The 20,332-nt window shown below is 41.6% G+C and overlaps 3 protein-coding genes across 6 annotated transcripts in view; all 3 read right to left on the bottom strand.

Moving 5' to 3' along the window:
* Positions 1-4,411: 4,411 nt before the first annotated feature.
* arl4d (ADP-ribosylation factor-like 4D) lies at positions 4,412-6,879 on the bottom strand. The gene is made up of 2 exons (XM_076298381.1): positions 6,734-6,879; positions 4,412-5,791 (listed from the first exon to the last, which is right to left on the bottom strand). Exon 2 carries the CDS (start codon positions 5,655-5,657, stop codon positions 5,055-5,057), a length of 603 nt encoding a protein of 200 aa, XP_076154496.1. The 5' UTR covers positions 5,658-5,791; positions 6,734-6,879; the 3' UTR covers positions 4,412-5,054.
* A 2,973-nt stretch (positions 6,880-9,852) lies between these two features.
* On the bottom strand, positions 9,853-16,538 carry tmem106a (transmembrane protein 106A). Of its 2 annotated transcripts, none has more exons than XM_076298379.1 (8): positions 16,411-16,538; positions 15,472-15,684; positions 15,295-15,358; positions 14,843-14,996; positions 14,279-14,419; positions 14,131-14,174; positions 13,848-13,901; positions 9,853-10,944 (listed from the first exon to the last, which is right to left on the bottom strand). In XM_076298379.1, the coding sequence occupies exons 2-8, from the start codon at positions 15,635-15,637 to the stop codon at positions 10,839-10,841; spliced, it is 729 nt and encodes a 242-aa protein (XP_076154494.1). In that variant the 5' UTR covers positions 15,638-15,684; positions 16,411-16,538; the 3' UTR covers positions 9,853-10,838. The 2 variants fall into 2 exon arrangements, with proteins under 2 accessions (XP_076154494.1, XP_076154495.1); XM_076298380.1 differs by having other exon boundaries at positions 15,472-15,660.
* Positions 16,539-16,719: 181 nt separating this feature from the next.
* The window catches only part of nbr1a (NBR1 autophagy cargo receptor a), a 15,040-nt gene continuing 11,427 nt past the window's right edge, over positions 16,720-20,332 (bottom strand). For all 3 annotated transcript variants that reach the window (XM_076298376.1, XM_076298377.1, XM_076298378.1), the window contains one exon: positions 16,720-19,278. In XM_076298376.1, the coding sequence (XP_076154491.1) occupies positions 19,093-19,278 (186 nt within the window). In that variant the 3' untranslated portion in view covers positions 16,720-19,092. The remainder of the gene's footprint in view (positions 19,279-20,332) is intronic.

The raw sequence follows: 20,332 nt of genomic DNA, 5'->3' as shown, positions 1-20,332 counted from the left end.
AGAGCCGGTTGTAAACAGAAGGCAGCGCTTGCATCAGTGCCGCTCGGCTCTGCTCAAACCTCCCGTGGGCATTCAGTTCATGCTGTCCTGTGTGCGGTGAAGAACAGAACACACACTCATGCAGCAGTGTTTGTCAATGAATGTGGTTTGAAGTTTTAATGATCATTTTTTGCAGACATGAAAGTAATGCCACAAGTGCAAAAACATTGTTGTTACACATAGCTTTTAAATGCAGAGAGGAGCTCAAGCGAGGCTTTCGGAAAGTGTTTGTGTGTTTTGCAGAAAACATATGTTGTTGAGAAAGAGAATGACTTTAACTCTGAGCCTTTGTTACCTATGTTAGAGCAAGTAAATCAAGCGACAACCAGCGGCACCATGGATCGCAAATAGGCTGGGAAAGCCCTGTGCTGTTGAGCTGAATTCACAGTGAGATCAACAGAGGTGGAGAGGATGCTGCTGCTGCTGCTACCACTGTTGCTAAGGCCTGAAGCAAAGCCACTCTGCAATGCGTGTGACATGACTCCACGGATGCACCTGTCAGCATGTGATTCCCTGCCTTAATCTCACGTAATCCCATAAGATCTCTCTCTCTCTCTTTCTATCTCTATTTCTCTAGGGTTTTCTTGTCTTGTCAAGAAGCCAGCTCCAACTCATGCTGTAGTGAGACAAGAATCACAATTGCTGGCAGAACTGGGGAGGTATACACTGTATTCATAAAAGCTGCACAAAAAAACTAATAAAGCTTCACTTGCCTAATTTACTTTCATTTGCAGTCTTATTCAATATCAAAATAGTTGATTGCATTTTGAGTAGCAGGTCAAGAGTGGGTTAGGTATAGCAGTAAAGCCCATTCTTTAAATCAAACTGAATTAGTGTTAAATAAATGTAAATGAAATGCATGCACACGAACTGCATCAAACTGCATCTTTCCAACACACTTTAATTGTCAGACATTTATTAGTTCCTGGTACTTGTTTCTGTTGTAATTAGGGGTTGTTGAATAGCCTTAGTAGTGGAAATGGACAAAATGTTCCTCGCTGTGAGTGATGTTATCAGTGTTGTTCCTGTGAGCGCTCATCACCTCTGGTCGTGCTGTTTTTCATCGCGGTTTTCGCAGTGAAAAGAACGTCCCGTCTACATCCAGCGGGGATGTGGGGAGTACGGGGCTACAGACGCATTCCAGCCATGTCCGCCCCTACAGCACGACCCCATGCAAGGGCAATTAGTCAACTTTATCAGCAGCCAAAAATTCCACAGCGAGAGCGTCTGGTGCTTGTTTATCCAACGTCTTTTAATGAATACACGCTTTCACATTAGGGTGCATTTAAAACACACACACACACACACACACACACACACACACACACACACTCACACACACACACACACACACACACACACACACACACACACACACACACACACACTCTCACACACACACACACACACACAACTTTGACAAAGGCTGTGCCAACGTGGAAGCCCATGGATGTGTGTTGCACTGCCTGCAAGTGTAAACAAGGTATTTTGGTGTTGTTAATATCTGTGCATTTTGCACAGCTGACCTGCTCATCTCACCCGGACAGAAAGAGTTGTGAGGTGAACAAGCTTGGCTGCCTCCTGGGGCTAGAGCGATTTAAGGAATGTGCACCGAGAACATTTTGCAATTGGCCGGGGAATTTATTACATAATGCTATCTCTGTTGTTTGGAAAAGCAGCGCCTTTGAAATGTGCTTTGTGGGACAGACCGGCCTTGTGTAGTAAATTTCCTCCTCAGTGCTTGTCCAAACACAGAGGAAATGCCCAAACACAGACAGTTTAGACATTTCATAACAGCAAGGGCTAACAACCCCATCTAGTTTTGAGGCTGCCATGACTGTGGTAGTGGTGTAATCCAATTCTTTAAGTGAAATACTTTTTGTAATAATACTAAATGCTGCTAATTTATTCAGACCGACTGACGGATATCTCAAAAATCCAATCCAACTGTCCCCTTGATAAATTGATGCGTGGCTCATCATAAATGAAGTGGGGCTGCAACTGACGTCCCATCTGTCAAAAGCCCTATTAATTCAACTGAGTTCACTCAAACAAACAGGGCAATGTCCCAAAATGTTGCGACAACAATCCTGGTTTGTGAGCGTAATTAGACAGCGGAACTAATTACTCCCATTAAGGAAGAACTGAGAGAGGCTCCCGAGGCAAAGCAAACCACGCCGCAGCCACTGACAGCTCAACTCCAGTCCCCCTTTGAAGCACTCTGTTTAAATTCACTGCACCACCACAAGTTGTCTTTGCAAGGAAAAGGAGGGAAAACCTTGAGGGCACTGCAGTAATGGGGCTGTGAATGTGTGTATGTAGCTGTGGATTGTGTGTTTGTGTGTTTGTTTTGTGCTTTAGAGCCTGGCCTCACTTCTTTTAATTGGCCCGCTCTGTAGGGTGCCTCTCTCCTCCTTATCCCAAGGCTGAAGGCAGATAACATTGAAAGGGCAGGTTAGGGATGAATGCATGCAGCTCTGCCACAGGCCTGTGAAAGCCCATTTGCCATTGTTTCCACCCCCATAAGGTCAACTCCTATTGATTTCATATCATATTGACAGCCTGGGCTTGTATGGATAGGTGTCACTTTTCCAGCATGGTTGGTAATCGTGTATTGCCCTGAGTGATCAGTGACACTATTAGGGGTCTAATGTGAGATGGCTGTGCCTTATCTGTCTGGAGCAGATGCAAATTGTATATTGATGGCCTAGTGACACAAGGGCTGTGAGCTTTAACCAATAGTGTTCAAACATCCGGGTTGATGGATTCTTGAAATGCAAGAGGACATAGCACTGAGGGCCTGTAATAGATAGCGTGAGTGCTTGAGGATTGTGGGAATGAGCATAAAAGTCTGGAATCTAATTACGTTTGCTCTTTTGTCTGGGGGAAATCAGTTTAATTTTAGAAATATAATGGGACATGGTTGAGTTTGAGTTGTGGCCAAGCTTGAGTGGTATTAATACTACTGCTGATCCCGGTTTCCCTGACATTGTAAATTCCTCCGAAAGCTCCACCAAATAAATCAATTGGGTTTCTTGTGCACTGCTCGCAGCGGTGTGGCTGAACTCAAAACCAGATCTCTGATTAATCCAATCACAGCAAGGGCAGCTGGTTTGCTGGCAAAGTCAAAAATGATGTAAAAGGATTTGGTGCCCTTGCATTTATGTGTCTGTGCCTCTAACAGTGTGTATGTCTGTCTGTCTGTCTGTCTGTCTGTCTGTCTGTGTGTGTGTGTGTGTGTGTGTGTGTGTGTGTGTGTGTGTGTGAGTGTGTGTGTGTGTGTGTGTGGGTGTTTGTTTGTGTTTGTCTGTGTGTCTCTCTGTATGTGTGTGTTTGTCTGTGTCTGTCTCTGTGTGTGTGTGTTTGTGTGTGTGTGTGTGTGTGCATGTGAGTAGGTGTGTTTGTGTGTCTGTTGGCAGGGGGTCTCTAGTCGCTGAGCCAGCAGTTGGTCTGATCGGAATGTGAGGGACACAGATGAGTGCTTAATATCCTCTAATATCATCACGACCTTATTGCTAAGCAACCAAACACACAAGACTACACCACTTCACGTGCACACGTTTGTGGGCTTCTGCCAAAGTCTCTCATACACCTAAAACTCCTTCCCTCGGGAGGGCAAGACTGTGGCCTCCATTTTACACATTAATATTTATGTTTAGGCTGAGCATTATGCACGCTCACAATGTCATTTTTCTGACAAGGTGCGTCAATCTCCACAAATATTCCCACTGGAAACACAAGTAAATGATGAAAATGCCTGTGTCCAATTCAATTCAATTCAGTGTAACCAACTCCCCACCCCCACCCCCAAACACACACACATCAGTTCATGATGCTACATGTCCAGCTCTTCACAATCGTTGCATAGACCTTTGATGTGCTCACTGCAAGATTTTTTTGTATGATGTTGTCTAAACGATTATGCCTCAGATAGCCACACATGAAAGTGCCATTTTGTATTGCAGGTTTACTGCAGGGCATCTATGCGGGCCGGGCATCGACTGTATCATCTGAAGAAACAGGAGTGCATCTATAAATAGCTTCAAAGGGCCATCTGAACATAGTTGTGTTTCATCACCCCCAGGGAGGACCGTGTACTCCAGTAATCCTATACCTGTTATACATGCTAACCAGGGTAGGATTCATAGCCAAAGGGGGCTTCCATTAATGTGGTGGCAGAAAAAGCTCTGCCTTGTTTGAAGGAAGACTGAGACCATGAGAACATGTCACAAGACATTGCTTCATAGTCAGTGATTTAGTTCAGCAAGCCTGTTTTACTTCTCCTTGGTTGGATTTTAGTATAACAAAATTGAGCAATTGCGGTGGTACAAAGGTAGAGATAGAACAGATTTGGCTATAGATACATTGTGTCTTGTGTCAAAGTCCTTGATAATTTATTCATTCCTTAGCATTACAAAAACTATGTACAGCATGTAAAAACAGTCCTTTTTTTCCAACTATAATCTGTCTTTTTAGTGACGTGAAGGGATTTCACTTGAACTGTTTATTCCACAACTACCAAAACATAACACTTATATGGCCTTTTTTTAATACCAGCCAAGGCAGTTGGGCTAATAACAACTGAAAACAGGCATCTCTGTGAGGAGCAGCTGACAAAAGAAACCTATGTGTTGCCAAAGCTATGGGTCTACATACAGCAATCTTGCTGGAGGAAAGAAAAGAAAGGCATAACAGACTTCAAGGGCTTTACGATCCTGCTGATGCTAGAGCCTATCATAGGTATCACATTTTCCTCAGATACAGAAGGGGCAGCCGCAGAGCAAAAACACTAGGTAATGAGGAAGCAGTTCAATACTCTGTGACACATAAAGGTCAAATCCATTCTCTCCTGACCCCTGGGCCATCTGGGATAGTTCCTTTGTCCAGGGATTTGCCCCACAGAATCCTCCTTCAATGGATGAACCCCTCTCACTGGAGGTTGTCCGGGTTAAGATGAGTGTGTTGGTCAATGAGGTGACCACCCCTCCTTCTTTTTCGCCAAAAAAGGAGACCGCTCATCTCTTTTTCTTACTGTGCTTGACCATCTTCTTGCGCTTGAGGATCATCTCGTAGAGTTTCTCCAGGCCTGTCTGAAGGCCCTGACCGTCCACCGCGCTGCAGCCCTGCACATGGTGCAGCGTGGAGGCGCTCAGTTCGTGCACGGCCAGCACCTTCTCCACCTCCGAGGTGGCCAGCGCGGCCGCTAGGTCCTGTTTGTTGGCCAGCACGAGCACGGGCACACCCTGGTTCTCGGACGTGCGCGTGATCTTGTGCAGCTCCACCTTGGCCTCCTCCATGCGCTCTGCCTCGGTGGAGTCCACCACGAACACCATGCCATCCGTGCGACGCGTGTAGGACTTCCAGAGTGGACGGAGTTTCTCCTGGCCGCCCACGTCCCACACCTGGAAGGTGATCGCCCGGCTGTTGCCCACCGCCACTTTGATCTTCTCCGTGTTGAAACCCTTGGTGGGGATGGTCTTTACAAACTCCTTCAGCTTGAGCCTGTAGAGAAGGGAGGTCTTGCCAGCCGAGTCCAGTCCAATCACCACCACGTGCAAGGACTGGAAGTTAGGCAGGAACGGTGTGTTGGGGGCAATCTCGGTCAACTGGTTTCCCATGGCAACTTGGTTTTCTCACCCGCTTCAGTGAGACAGCAGACTTGTCTTTGTTGCTCTAAGTGTTTGGCATTTGCACCTACTTCAAAGGTACACAAGGGAGACAGGAGGGCACCAGCACCGGAGTCACCATGAACCTTATCAAAGCACAAACAAAACAACTGGTCAGAATCACTGATTACTGGAAAATACTCACATTCTCAGCAAACATTACAGTTCAGCAATACACAATTTATTTAATAGACTATTAAGAAACTGAGCACAAACTCTAAAGCAATTATTTTGAAATTACACTTTTTAAGTGGAAGAGCTATTTTCATGGAATTACAAAGTAAAGCAACACTATATTCAGTGTAGAAATTGAAAATCGCAGATATTTTTGTTTGCCTTAAATTGTAGGTTAGCCTATGATTGGCGATTTAGTCCAAGATTTATATAATTGGGTGTCTGTGGTTGTTCTCGTTGCCTATTTGCTCCTCCTAATCCGCTTAAGATGGCTAAATCGAAATGGATTTCTAAAGGGAGTGCATGGATCTCAAGTTAGAAATGCTGTGAATGAAATATAGTAGGCTATAGCCTATGCCCTTCCAGTTCCAGTGCAACCTGCTATAGGGCAGATTATCTGAAAATATAATCCGGTTGTTTTGGCGCTGTATTCCAGGCATGCAGACGATTTGCTTGAATAACAACGAGGACAACAAAACAAACAATATCGCTTACATATTGAGATGCATTGAAAACTAACCAATTCACTTCCATATTTTCTAAGGGTTAAAAATGCAGTAGTATTCGTGCGTTGATGTTTGGTCCATCTGACATATGTTCAGCTCTCTTTTTGAAGTTAACCTAAACCTCAACGCTACATCATATAAATAGTAATTACTAACACACAGTAAACCTAAAGAAGTAAGAGTAATTTAATATGTCATACAATAGGTTTACAGTCTAGCCTATTTTAAATTTCAGTTTTTCCCGTGTATCAGTTCTCCAGCACTGATAACCTTATGAATACCGCAGTACCCAATTGCGCTTTCATGTGCCGTAAAATACCCTATGATTCTCCAAAACGGACTGTTTACCTCAACGCGATTTACTCCGTCTATGGTAGCATTTTCCAGAAGAGAAGATGGAATATCCAGTTATGCCAGTGCCACTCAAAAGCAGATCATTTTTGCCGTGATAAGGGACAACCACGTCCACTGTCCCCTACTGAGACAGTAAACTAAATGCAGTTTGCTCAAGAAGACAGAGAATAACAACCCCTATGCTGACGTCACTTGCATGCTCCATTCCCTCTCTACCGCGCGCTCTGCTGGTGCGCATAGTCCTAGCGTTCATCAAATATCAAAAGTTCTCGACTTTCATTACAGTGCTTGGGCCACGAAACTATCCATGTATAATTCTTTTTTTTTTTGTCTTTACAAATTGTATTCCATTTTTACGTAGGCCTGACGCGTGGATACATTCCCAAAGGCTCTTGCTGAGACTTAAAATAGCATTGTTAGGCCCAGATTCGTTGTCAGGTAATTTAGCAGTCGAAACTAGGTCTGTTACTTGTATCCATGAGGTGTTAAGTATTCACCGAGACCTTTGGTGTTGTTAAATATATTGGTCATTATTTTCTTTCTCCTAACCAAAACCTTGTAGACTGAGAGAAGTCTGATGGTGTCGATGCGAGGCTGCCATCGCGTGGTCATTTGATGCTTCTGCTAGGGCAGTGTTTATTAACCTTTTTTGTGCCACGGCAAACTTTTGACACTTAAAATGTCCCACGGCACACTAACATCCTGTGTGAAGAAAAAATAAACATACCATAGCCTAAAATTTCAAATAATACACAGATATGGCCTTATTATGGCTTCTATGCAAGACCTGCTCAATAAAACAAGCGCCCTCTGTTTCATTTGATGACTATATCTAATTTAATTGTTGTTATGAACTGGATATGTGATGATTCTGTGAATACTGGATATGGGGCCCCCATTGTACAATGTCTGCATACCACAAATAGTGCAATCATACAATCAATGAGAGCATGTGGTTATAAATTCTTTGATGCAACACAAACACATTCTTAACAGCAGAAAGACTAATTATATTATGTACTTTAATTAGTCTTTCTGCTGTTAAGAATGTGTTTGTGTTGTATGTATGCTGCTGAGACCTTGAATTTCCCCTGGGGATCAATAAAGTATCTATCTATCTATCTATCTATCTATCTATCTATCTTTTCTGGACCAGTGAGTGACATTTGGGTAATTTTCTGCGGCACACCTGATGATCTCTCACGGCACACTAGTGTGCCCCGGCACAGTGGTTGAAAAACACTGTGCTAGGGAATCACCACCAGCTGCTAGAATTTGAGAAATTTTTTAAGTAAATTCTCATCTCACTAAATTAACTAAGATTTTTTTTTCTTGATTGCTGGGAATCCCCAATCGCCCACGGCGGACCTCTGATGAGCGTATGTTGTGTCGACCAGTCATAAACGCTAGGAGGTCAAATTCAAGACTCTTTTCATCAGTGGTTCCTCATTGGTGGAATGAGTTGCCCAGTGCTCTGCGTTCCTGTGATAGTTTTGGGTCTTTCAAAAAGGGTCTAAAGACTGTTCAGCTTGCACTTAATTCATTCATTCTTATGGTTCTTATGAGTTGTGGTAAGCATGTATATGGCATTTGTTTATTTCCATTATTTGATTGATATTGTGTTGACATTGTTGTTATTATTACTATTTTCCTTAATGTAGGCTTACCAACTTTTCAAAACTATTGTTTTAAATTATTGTAATTTTGTATTTTTGTAAGTTGCTTTGGACAAATTTCATAAACATAAACAAAATAACATTTCTTCTTTCTCTGAGACTGTGCAAACTTTTGTGTGTATCTATCCATTATGATCAAACACTATTATTGCATCACAGAAGCTCTAGACAAACATAAATTGTGTGACCAGTTCTAGGTCCACCACAGGCAGAGCTCCCTAACAGGCTTTGGTGGTTGAGTGGTTCACCGCAGAGGGTTTCTATTAGGGCAGGTATGGTGGTATTTGTCTTTGATTTGTTGTTTCCAAGGCTTGCATGGATTGTTGTTGATTTGTTAATCTTTTATCATTAAAACACAGGGCAGTGCAGAATGTCAGCAATGCATTGGGAGGCACGGCGGCGGCAGTTTGTTCTGGCTCACAGGTTGTGCACCCATACGAAGAATGTAAGCCCTTGTTTTCTATTATTTAACTTAATAGACAATAATCTTGTGTGACTAATACAGTACTATATGTTATTAAATGTAACATTATTGTTTTATCTTTTGAATCTTTGCCTTGTGATTTTGATCACATATAAAGACTGAAGAGTATGTTTTGCCTTTGCTTCAATATTGCTATATTGAAACCATAATGACCTTTCAGTGACATTAACAAAGGGCAATGCCATTCATAATCTTTAGTTACCTTGTCTGTCTGTGAAAGTCAGACTCCTGATTTTCCCCAAGTAGATACATCATTGTTGGTGGCAAAGACGGCACCAACACAAACACACACATCATGATGTTATGATCACTGTAATTTTAATTAAGCATATTATCATTCTCTTGAAACACTCAACCAGACCAAGGAAAACCAAAATCCTGAACAGAAGACAGCAAAGGAAAGCCGACCTGAACAGCCTGTTGTACCATATCAGTCAAATCCTCTTGCCATGCCAGGTGATGAGGAAACCAGTCACAGGATTACAGGTTCTTTAGAATTTGCATTCCTCTTACATAAAATGCTAATTTGGAATTTGTATACCTAAATTGGTAATTGAAGAAGGTAAACCACTGTACAAATGGAAAATCTGTCAAATACTTGTAAATGTTGGGATTAAACGGTTACTTAGAATGTGGTACATGGAGTTTTCCATCTATGTGTCTTAGCAGTATTGGGAAGAATGGGGTAAAAACAAAATAAAACGTTGTTTTTTTTCCCCCTACAGACTTCAGCGAGAATAATTCTACCACAAATGCTAAAAGAAAAGGCTACAGTGCCAAGATTGAGAATAGATACACTGTAAGCCTTTCATTTTTGCTCAGCATATAAAAAAATACTGACCTGGTGTTTCTGAGACACAACACCATAGCACTGACAACCATGTATTCTAGGTGTTAGAAACTATATACATACTTTACTGTGACATTTCACAATTCACACGCTCATAAATGAATCACGATCGAAAGATATTTATTCAGAAAAACACTGGACTTTCAGATAAAGTGCGCAAACACAATAGGCAACAAATACTTTACAAAAACATACTGACACCGAAACTCTCCCTCCATGACCAAGTACTCAGTGACGGTTTTGTGTCTTCCAGTCCATACAGTATGCCCAGCAGTGGTGACATCCAAGTAGTTCAACTTTCACTCTACTCTGAGAGCAACATTCCATCCTTTCAAGCTCTCCAACTTGTCCATCAAATGGCATCAGCAGGCAACAATTAAGACAAATAAAATCAAAAACTTCTCTTCTGTCTCATTCGTAGAATTGAGAGAAAGTGAACTGTATAGAACTGGTATTCTATGCCAGTGACCACAGCCCTTTTTTTCTTTTTTCCGCTCTTGTAAAATTTTGTTTCAACATTCTATTTGGTAGGATTGTTTGGAGTCTACTGTCTAAAGGGCCGTTCACACCAAGAACGAAAACTGAAATGATAACGCTAAAAAAGTATCATCCTAGCTAAAATGAATGACGACATCCACCCATAAACTATAACAATAACGACATGAATAACGATATTGTTGAGGATCACTTTCAGAGCTATTTTGAGAACGATAAAAAGCTTTCAGCCAATCAGAATCCATCACATTCATCAACGACTTTACTCATCATTGGTCAGTGTGGATGCTTTTATCGTTATAGTTATCTTTATATTTATCGTTCCTGGTTTGAACGGCCCTTAACATTGTATTAATGAACAATATTTTTTATCTTTGATGCATAACAGAAATCTCTGTATCTCACAGCTGTCAACAGTATAATAAAGTGGAAGAAAGCTGTGAAATACAACTGGCAACACCCACAGCAGTAATGCTGTTGTAATATCAGAAGGGTGACTTCCTTCTTCACAGTGTTCTGTTTTTTTTTTTATATAGCCAATGGATAAACCAGCCATTAGCAATCTTTTCCCCACAAACCCTACTGGTCAGCCTCTCAAGTCAGGTGAGGGACCGTGCTGTTGGTTCCACAGTCAATGTACTGAAATGTGTCAATGGAAAGCTGTTCGGAGTGACCCAGATAGAACACTTTCATAGTCATCCTGTAGAAGAGAGAACGCAGTGTTATGGCAGCCAGCATAAAATCAGCTTGGGAGCCATGCATTCCATGCATGTACAAACAGTAATTTTACAAGAATAGGTGACGTGTGAAGTTACAATTTTACAACTTCTTAAGGTTTACCACTTTACAGAATCATACGATTTGTGAAGGCCACAAAAAAAACCACAGTGGGCATTAAAGAACAAAGGCACTTATGGAGGCGGAAGGAAAGAGGCACATGGTCCCAGGACGACCCTCAATGAAACTCTGAGGCTGAGGCAGCCTACTGTATGAGGAGAATGGGGATGTTGAAGGCTTGCATTTTGCATTTCAGAAACAGCCCTTCAGTGCCACATCCCCACTAAGTGAAAAGGGTCAGTGTCTGACCCATGGGACACTGGTGGTGGAGGACCACGCATTTTTCACAACCACCTCGTCTTGTGTTGCTCATCAGAATGATGAGACACACTTACGGTGCCCTCCACGTTTATTGGTAGCCTTGGTAAAGTGTAGTAAAAAGAGGTATTTTTAAAAAATCATATTTTGGCCTCACAATGAAGAAAAAAAGGAAAAGCTAAGCAAATTTATTAGGAGAAACAAAAACACCTCATAATGAAATACATATTTTTACAAAAAGACAAGTGCCACAATTATTGGCACCCCTGCATGTAATACTTCTGTTAAACCTCCCTTTGCCAATAAAACAGCTTGTAATCTTCTTTTGTGTTCAATAAACCATATTGTGTTGATTTGGACACGTGTTTTGGTTCATTGACCTGCTGAATAATCCAATCATGGCCCACTTTTAGTATCTTGGCAGAGATTGACAGATTTTCAATGAATATGTTCAAGTTCTTCTTGGAGTTTATGACACCATGAACCCTAATGAGGTTCCCAGGGCCTTTGGAATAAAAACAGCCCCACAATATCCCAGACCCTCCACCATAATCATCAGTAGGCATGGGGCTCTACTTAGTTTAGTCATTCTACTATGTACTCCAAACCTACCTAAAGTGTTTCTTGCCAAAAAGGACTATTTTCATTTCATCTGACAATAGACCACGATTCCAGACAGTCAATGTAGCATTCAGTAACTCCTGCCTTGGTGACCCCATGATGATACTGTAACTCTCTTAGTGATTCTTATGGATTTATTTTTTGCCTCACTCACCATCCTCCTCACTGTACGTGGGGGCAAGATAAACACGGGTCTTTGCAGAGCCGCTGCTGGCCATTTCGGTAATTGCTTTGTGGAGCCCTCTCCCCAATCGGAGTTTAAAAATGGTCAGTAGTGGGAACCAAATAACCTCAGTCCTCAGTCGCAACCTCAGTCGCAACCTCCTGTAGCTTCGTCTTTGTTGCCTTCATGATTTCCTTTCCATGAGTTTTGTATATTAAAAAGGAGATACACAATGACAAGCCAGCTGAAATCTGCCACTCTCTTGGTGTCTCTCCTGCGCGCACAAGATGCGTTCCCAATTAAGTGGAGTAAGAAAGTCAAGTTAGATCTGCCACATGGTGGAGATTGAGAGGAAGAAGTCATCATCCTTGCATCTAACATAGTGTTGGTGCATTTTGTCATTGTAAACGTTCTCGAGGAAGAGTGAAACGCGGTTTGCAGTAAAGCTACTTATTGGCTAAATGTTGGTGCCCTTTGCACAGTGCGTGATGCGCGTGGTGGGAGCGGCGGCACTGGGTCTTTGTTCAAGCAAGTTTGTCACATTTCCAGTTGATTGGACATTTTTAATTATTGTTTTAACTGTAAATGTCAAGTCAAACTACATTTTAAGAAGGGGTTTGGATTTTTAGGCAAGATACAAAGCATATAAAAACACAACAAAGAGGTATTTCACTGACAAACAGGAACATCCAGAGAGCAGAGAAGATAAAGGGTGAACCAACTAATTACTGCCATGTGAATTTAACGCATGACGTCATACATGCGATGCAGCTAGAAGTTCAAGCACCATATGGAAAGTAGAAGCTGTTAAAAACCTATTTGGGCATTTTTGACTTACTTTTTATAGCCATTCCCTGATTTACAAAGGTCAACGCACTTTCCTTTTATTTGAGTTTAGCATACTGTATTCTCTTGCCTTTCCCATGCTGAAAAATGACTAAGGGATTTGACCTTTGTGTTACTTTATTTTCATACTATAGTGAAAAAGAAAGTCATGGATTATTGCTGAAAGTTCACAGACACTTTTTAAAAAGATTATCTTGGGGTGCCACTAATTTTGGCATACGTGTTTTTGTTAAATATTAATTTCTTTATTAGATTATACCTTTTCTCGGGATAAATTTGAGATTATGATAACCAAAAAATTCTTTTTTTAAATACCTGTTTTTAGTCCACTTTAGCAGGGGTGCGTAAATAAGGAGGGCGCTGTGTATAAGCGGGGTCAGCCATAATGTTCCCACAGCCCTAAGACATTTTTTCCAACTGAAAATTAGGCCCTATGTTCCCACAGCCCTATGTTCCTAGGGTTAGGGCTCCCACACCTTGGTACTCTTTTAAAACAGGGGATTTGTGTAAGTTTCACCATTAGTTGGCTAAATAATACTATGCTAAATGAGCAATAAAATGATTTTATTTTAGGATAAGTTGGGTAATGTATACTGAAAAAACATCCATTGGGCAGTCCTTATGGACAATAACAATGAAACAATCATGTTGTGTAGGCTAAAAATATCTCAATAAATGTGTGACTGGAATCACTCTAAAACACTCCTCCTCTCCTGAACCTATAGATTTATGGGTCAGGGCAAGGGCAGCGTCCAGGGCAAAGGTCTCTGGGGCAAGGAAAACGATGTCAGCAAAAAGCTCACTGTGTGTGCGTGAGAGAGAGAGGGAATTGCTTTCCTTTAGGTTGTAAGCTAAATATGATATGGTACAATACTCACTGCAAGTGAAGGAATAAGGTGTGGATTCGATAAGAGCTGGACTTGCAGTAACCACTGTGGATAGAAAGGTAGCATACTTAATTCAAAGTAAAAAACGAGCTTAAGACTTAACAAGAATGTATCTGGTCCTGACCCCAATATGCAAATTAAAGGTGATGGGTGTTTTAAACAAATGGGTTTATTCCATTGAGAAGACAAGAAAAAAAAACTGTCGTATTCCGCCAAGACGAAGCTATGATTTGAATGAGCATGAAAATGCACCTCACATGAAAATAAGACTTACTTTAGGCCAACGTCCTCTATGGATATTGGAACCTCGACAGTGATCTAGACAAGTCAGAGGAGAAAGAGGCGTTCACAAATTAATACAACGCGATTATCACATTCCTCGTTTGACAGTCGGGAAAACGATAAACGACACTCAGACTTACTGATTTTTGAGAGCGTGGACGCACTGTGGTCACGTTGGAGATCTTTATCTTGCCCACAACAGTGTCCCATATCAAAGCCTGCAGATCCATGTCATGAGCCTGGACACTCACAAAGTTCTCATTGGTGATGTTTAGAACATTCTGGAAGAAACACGGGGAAATGATGTGTACAGGTCAAACCGTATGTTCTTTAAGGCAATATGCTGAACAACTGACAATGGGTGTGGCATGGTTTGTATTCAGATTTGGTGGAAATGAAAAAAGTTAGTACTGCTAACAGTTAGTACTGCTATTGTGACAAATGGGCGTCAAATTATCAAAAATACTCTGAAGGACATGTTGATAAAATATCTTGTGCATAAAGTCTAAACATGTCCTTCAAAACCTAAAACATGTCCTTCACAAAAGGCATAAACCATAAACGTCAAACAATTTATTATGCCTGTATTAAAATTGTAATACATTAACTTCTGTTTTGTTGTAATCACTGCAGTACAGTCAACTAGTCTACTAGTTTATTCTGTCAGCATTTGTTGCAATGAAAGGGTCATGCTGATGACTCACAGTGACTTTCATTTCTACTGTACTGGGAGTGAAGAACACCATCACAGATTTGTTGATGACTGGAGATAAAGTCATGCTTCGAGGGAAGAGGAAGAATAGGATCAACGCGCAGGTCAAGAGGCACACCGCCACCGATATGGTCACGTACAGCTTTCTGTGAAGGAAACAGCGACTTCTAAACACCAGCAAATAAGATGTAAGCTATGCATGAGTTAACTACATGACTGAACAGCTGCAACTTTTACAGGAATGGTGGACTTTGGCTTGTGGTAAAAGTATAATTGAAGATTCCTTGAGTTTTTGAGACATGTGGTCACATGCATGCCATAGCTCACAAACTGTGACTGCAGTTTGTCCCTGCCAGCCAAGCAAGAAGCAGATTATTGTTCCTAAGTGTGAGGGAGAGGAGACAGTGCCAGGGTAGTTAGTGCAGTGGTGTAAATGAGACTTACGTGTGTCTCGGTTTCAGTCTTTGGTCACTGCAGGGGATCACCGCCACCAGCTGGGTTTCTTGACCTAAAGAACACACCAAATGAGCGCCAGGGCCATGCGTCAAAATCCCACAACGAAAACTAGCTCACACCAGCCTGTGGTGAACCTGGTCTCCATTGTCACCAAGAGTAGCCTACCTCTTGGGATGCGTCCTATTCCTTGACACGTAGGACAGGTGTCCCCAGCAGGGTCTGATATGCTGCCATACTCCCGCCACTTGGACTGCCTCCGCTTGTCTTTGCTCTGGCCGATGAGGACGTCCTGGTCTTCTTGGGGGGAACATCCATGCCCTAAAGAGACCATGACTCACTGACACCCCTCACCGTCTGATTGGGACAAAGCAGGCCCAGCTGTATGTGGTCATATCAGACAAATTGATCATGCTGTAGTGCACAACTCCACACAATGTTTGCATTTCATTTACATATTACTAGGCTATGTTGACTCTAAGTTGGCCAATTTTACAGTTGACTCAGTACACACTATATCATACAAAACATTAGCAAATGTAGAAAGTATTTGGGGCAAAGAAACTAAAGAGACTACATTCACATGAAGATTTTGCAAATACACAGTTGACATTAAATGATGGAACAGGTTATAGGTTAATTCATTAAGGGATTCCACAGCAAACTGTGATGAATTCCAACTAGAGAAACATTCAGTGTAGGCTATATACCTTTGCTTATTTTTTTTAACAACACCTTCCCAGGAAACTATAGCCTACCACATGTCAATGACTGGGCTAGTTGAAGAAGGCTCAAGATAAGAACTGTGAATACAACAGCTATGTTAAGACATCTCTTAAAACGTGTTTTTCTTCGACTAACAGGCCTAAGCATAATTCATAATTAGAACCATATGATTTCACATCAGTCCTAGTTTCCATTAGGCTACCGGGTGGCTGCGTCTAATTTCTCACAGGTTAACAAACTTTAAACTGGAAAGAATAATTGGTATAAGAAGGACACTATCGAAACATGACTTATGAATCATTATTTTTAAAAGTAACGCTTTAACCTATAAAAGAACACAATCCCTGCGCATAGACGCCAAATGTTGTAAACGTTTCTTACCTTTCTCTATCACCATATGTGTATGTCCCAAAACTTTCCGAGGAAGACCACAGTTAAACATCTGCTTTGGTCAAACTACAAAGGAGGACCTGCCCACCAATAGCATAATTATCAAATGCAAGCCGCGCAACGACTTCCTTCTTTCTAGATTTTATAACATCTAGCCTATGGACGCCAAACTAGCTACCGCCACGCCGTGGTAATTGTCGGTAAGACATGCTTTTCTGAAGCTTCTGAAGCTCCTTATGTTGTAGGCCAGCTAAGGAAATGACATAAGGAAATGACAAAAGGAAATGAGGACTCTATTAATTTCAGTTTTGACATACTTTATTTCTTCAACCAGTTATTTACAGTGTGGTAAAGCAAATATAACAAGCAGCTTTACTAAAAATATAATGACTTCCTTGAAGAATAGTTAATAGCTTTGGGGTCTCCAGTTTTTATTAAACAAACAAGAGGCATTACCAGCTCCAGTGTTCATCAATAATCTGGTGAGCTAAAAACAGCAGTTACACTCTGTTTTCTGATACAACCTGTCTGTTATCTTGCTGAACCTGTTACAGCCCAGCCTGAATCCAAGTGACAACCACATTATCTCTAAGCAGAAGGCAAACACAATTAAACGTGCCAAGTTCAGAATGAAAAACACAAGATGCACTTTGTCAAACGCATTTCGCCTTTAGGCCTAGGCCAAAAAAACGAAAGTTCTGTCTCTACTTATGACCAGCCACGTTATCTATAGAAATATAAGCTCACGTTTTCACTGTAGGCTATTCATCATCACAAATATGCCATTTCACGTCTAATTTCTGGAAAAAAGGCAAAATCGAGGAAGAGAGAAACAGCCGACCTCCCCGTTGTCGGTGCACAACAACACAAGAAGCACGATTTAAAAACAGAGAGAGAGAGCACAGGGATATTTCTGTATGTAGGCTATGTTTCAGGTCCCCTCTCGTGGAAAGGGAAGTGAGACTTCAGCTGAGCAGACAGAAAACATGTGTCTGCACGGGCCGTGCTTTCAAAACACATTCCAAATAATGTCGGCTCAGCAGAGTCATGTATGGTCTCAGATTTATCTGTAGGCTTATGGTTAAAGAACTGGGATTTGACACTGGCTTTATGGGCAGTTATGGTCAAAGCTCTGATTTCATATAGGTCAGACGTGGAAAAACAAACAGACAAAAAGACAAAGTACTTCATCAGATCATCAAATTAGCATAAAAATAAAATTTGGAGATACATTTAACAAATGCAATTAATTACTTTTTGCTGCTCTTGTAAACTACATTCTTTTCACTATAAAACATAACAAGATAGGCTTATCTTTAAAAAAAAAAATCAAAATAAAAAAGTAATGTTTATAGATCAAAACACCCCTCTATGATGCACTGTTATTTGATTGTGGAGAATGTCTATAAAGGTCAACGGCATGAAAGGGTGTCATCTCTTCATTGCAATTTGATTTCACTCTGGAATGTTCGAGGGACTCTATGCGGTCACAGGGAAAAAAGGGAATGGTGGACCTCAAGCAAGGGAAAAATCTGCATTATAGTAACTTTAGTGTAACACATTGCAGGCAAAGTGTATCTCATTTTAATGCTGCCATCTTGAACATGATCCATTCTAAACTGCCACAGTGCAAATATCACAAATACATTCTAGAAGGTTTAAAATTTAATTTACTGACAGTTCTCTTGTTTAACATTGCATGCTTCTGCATTGAAGTCCTTCAGTGTCTACAGAGAGCAACACAATTTTATTGAAAATGCAACAAAACAAAAAATTCAGCACAGTCATTAGTGTCCTATGCATTGTGTAATGTGTCTTCAGGTATAGGTTTTATAGTCTGAGTTCTGTAAACGTATGTATCGCTTGACTTCCTACTACTGTGGCAGATGCAGACTAGGAGAGGGGAAAGAGTCGGCTCTGAGACCCACTGGAGGTCAGCACAAGAGCTCACATGAGGCCAATTCTCTCATCCCCCTGTTTTGTCAGAAGCCTTTCTTTAGCACAGACACGTGGCCTGAAAGAATTTACTAAGGTAATGTTTTGGACACACACACACGCACACGCACGCACACGCACACACACGCACACACACACACAAACGCACACACACACACAATCCAACAGGATAGGCTTTGATGACGGGTTGACGGAAAAGACACACAGAGTACTATTGGTATGGGGCATTTTAGACCAAAACTTGGATTTTGCCCAAACAAAGAACAAATTCTTATGTATCTTTGTCATTCACCCTACCTCAGTCAACATGAAAGTTTCATTTCCCCCATATCCTTCCTATCACTGTTTGAGTACACACACACTTGGCTAGTTTTTAGCCACAGTAAGTTGAAGTGGGGCACCTTTCCTCTCCCACTGACTCCTCCCATACCCTATCCTAGTCTACCACTGTATAATCTAAACTGAAGATGGGACTGCTAATTTTACACAAAACTCAATCCACTGTTCATTTAAACACACCTTTTCATGAAGAGCCCCATTAATATCTTCCAGTACACATCTTAGCATGCCAAACCCACAACAAACCCAGCACCATCTTCACACAAAATTTTCTTATGTTTAAAAAAAAAAAAAAAAAGACTGAAGCCGAATGTTCTGATGGCCCGAAGGTGAACCGCAGGCAGGCCGGTTACCATGGCGTGTTCATCCTCTCCTTCCTCAGTGGCGTGAGGCGTACCACTCATTGTCGTTAAGCTGCACCAGCTCGTTGACCACGTCCAGCAGGTTGTGGCGGTGCTTGAGGAGAAGCCGCTGGTTGAGGGCCGTGTCGCAGAAGCCCATCTCCTGCAGAACAGCCTGCATGGACGCAGCCTCGCACGCCGGGTCCTCCGCCACCACCGCACGCTGGGGTTAGCATCAGACATTAGCTTAGCATGCAGAATTTGCACTGACACAACATGTGGTAAATAAACTATAGACAAGAATGTCTACATGTCTAAGTTAGCTGAATCAATAGGTTTGATATATATATATATATATATATATATATATATATAATAATAATTAGTTATGTTGTTTTATTAAATATGGTGTAAAAACATTGTTTCTGCCTTTATTTCTGCCCACATTTTCCATTTAGTTTTGACAAACCTGTAGTGTATACATTGATACATACACAACATATATACACATCTCATCTCATTAGCTGTTATCACTGTTGCCAGATTGATGCTACGCTTGACTACACAGACTAAACAAGGAGACAAATGTAAAGGGGGAAATGTAGGTGGAAGGTTGTAGTCACTTGACTCGCTGCTGAAAAACCAAGACAACAACTTTCACCGACAGAACAATGAGAGGTATTTCAGATGACGCACGTTGGTGGAAAACACCTCAGCCACTCACACATTCCTCCGAACCTATCTTTAGTGACTTTCTGCTTTATCACAATTTCTGTTCTTTTAACATGCACCTGGAGATCTAGTATATGGGTGTGTGTGTGTGTGTGTGTGTGTGTGTGTGTGTGTGTGTGTGTGTGTGTGTGTGTGTGTGTGTGTGTGTATGGGTGTGTGTGTGTATATACCGGTATGCATGTGTGTGTGTGTGTGAGTGTGTGTGTGTGTATGGGTGTGTGTGTGTGTATGGGTGTGTGTGTGTGTATATACAAGGAAGTTTATTGTCACATGCATATAGTTACTGGAAGTAAGAAATGCAGTGAAATTATGTCTGGTGTCAGCCTATTTGTGCATTTATGGGGGGGGGGTAAAAAGTGCAGTAGAAGAGGGGTTTAGTAGATTAAGTGGCAAGGGCTGCATAAGAAAGGTGGGGGAGGATTGGGATGGGGGGGGGGGGGGGCACCAACAAGGAGCACCCAAGAGCAACAGGGGCAAGGAAAAACTCCCTTACCAAGGAAGAAACCTTGGGCAGATCCACGGCTCAAGGGGCTAACCCAACTGCC

The sequence above is a fragment of the Alosa pseudoharengus genome, unplaced genomic scaffold (assembly GCF_046254945.1).
Source record: "Alosa pseudoharengus isolate Yale_2024_CS ecotype anadromous, Long Island Sound unplaced genomic scaffold, YU_APseudo_1.1 YU_APseudo_1.1_scf_21, whole genome shotgun sequence".
In the NCBI taxonomy this organism is placed as follows: Eukaryota; Metazoa; Chordata; class Actinopteri; order Clupeiformes; family Clupeidae; genus Alosa; species Alosa pseudoharengus.
This window is presented reverse-complemented; position numbering and strand designations above follow the sequence as displayed.

Excerpts from the sequence above, each read along its gene's own strand:
- arl4d (XM_076298381.1), bottom strand. The coding sequence starts at position 5,657 with ATGGGAAACCAGTTGACCGAGATTGCCCCCAACACACCGTTCCTGCCT.
- tmem106a (XM_076298379.1), bottom strand. The coding sequence starts at position 15,637 with ATGGTCTCTTTAGGGCATGGATGTTCCCCCCAAGAAGACCAGGACGTC. Across the intron at positions 14,420-14,842 it reads CAGTAGAAATGAAAGTCACT|AATGTTCTAAACATCACCAA; the intron begins GTGAGTCATCAG and ends TGTTTCTTCCAG. Across the intron at positions 14,175-14,278 it reads GTCCACGCTCTCAAAAATCA|ATCACTGTCGAGGTTCCAAT; the intron begins GTAAGTCTGAGT and ends TGACTTGTCTAG.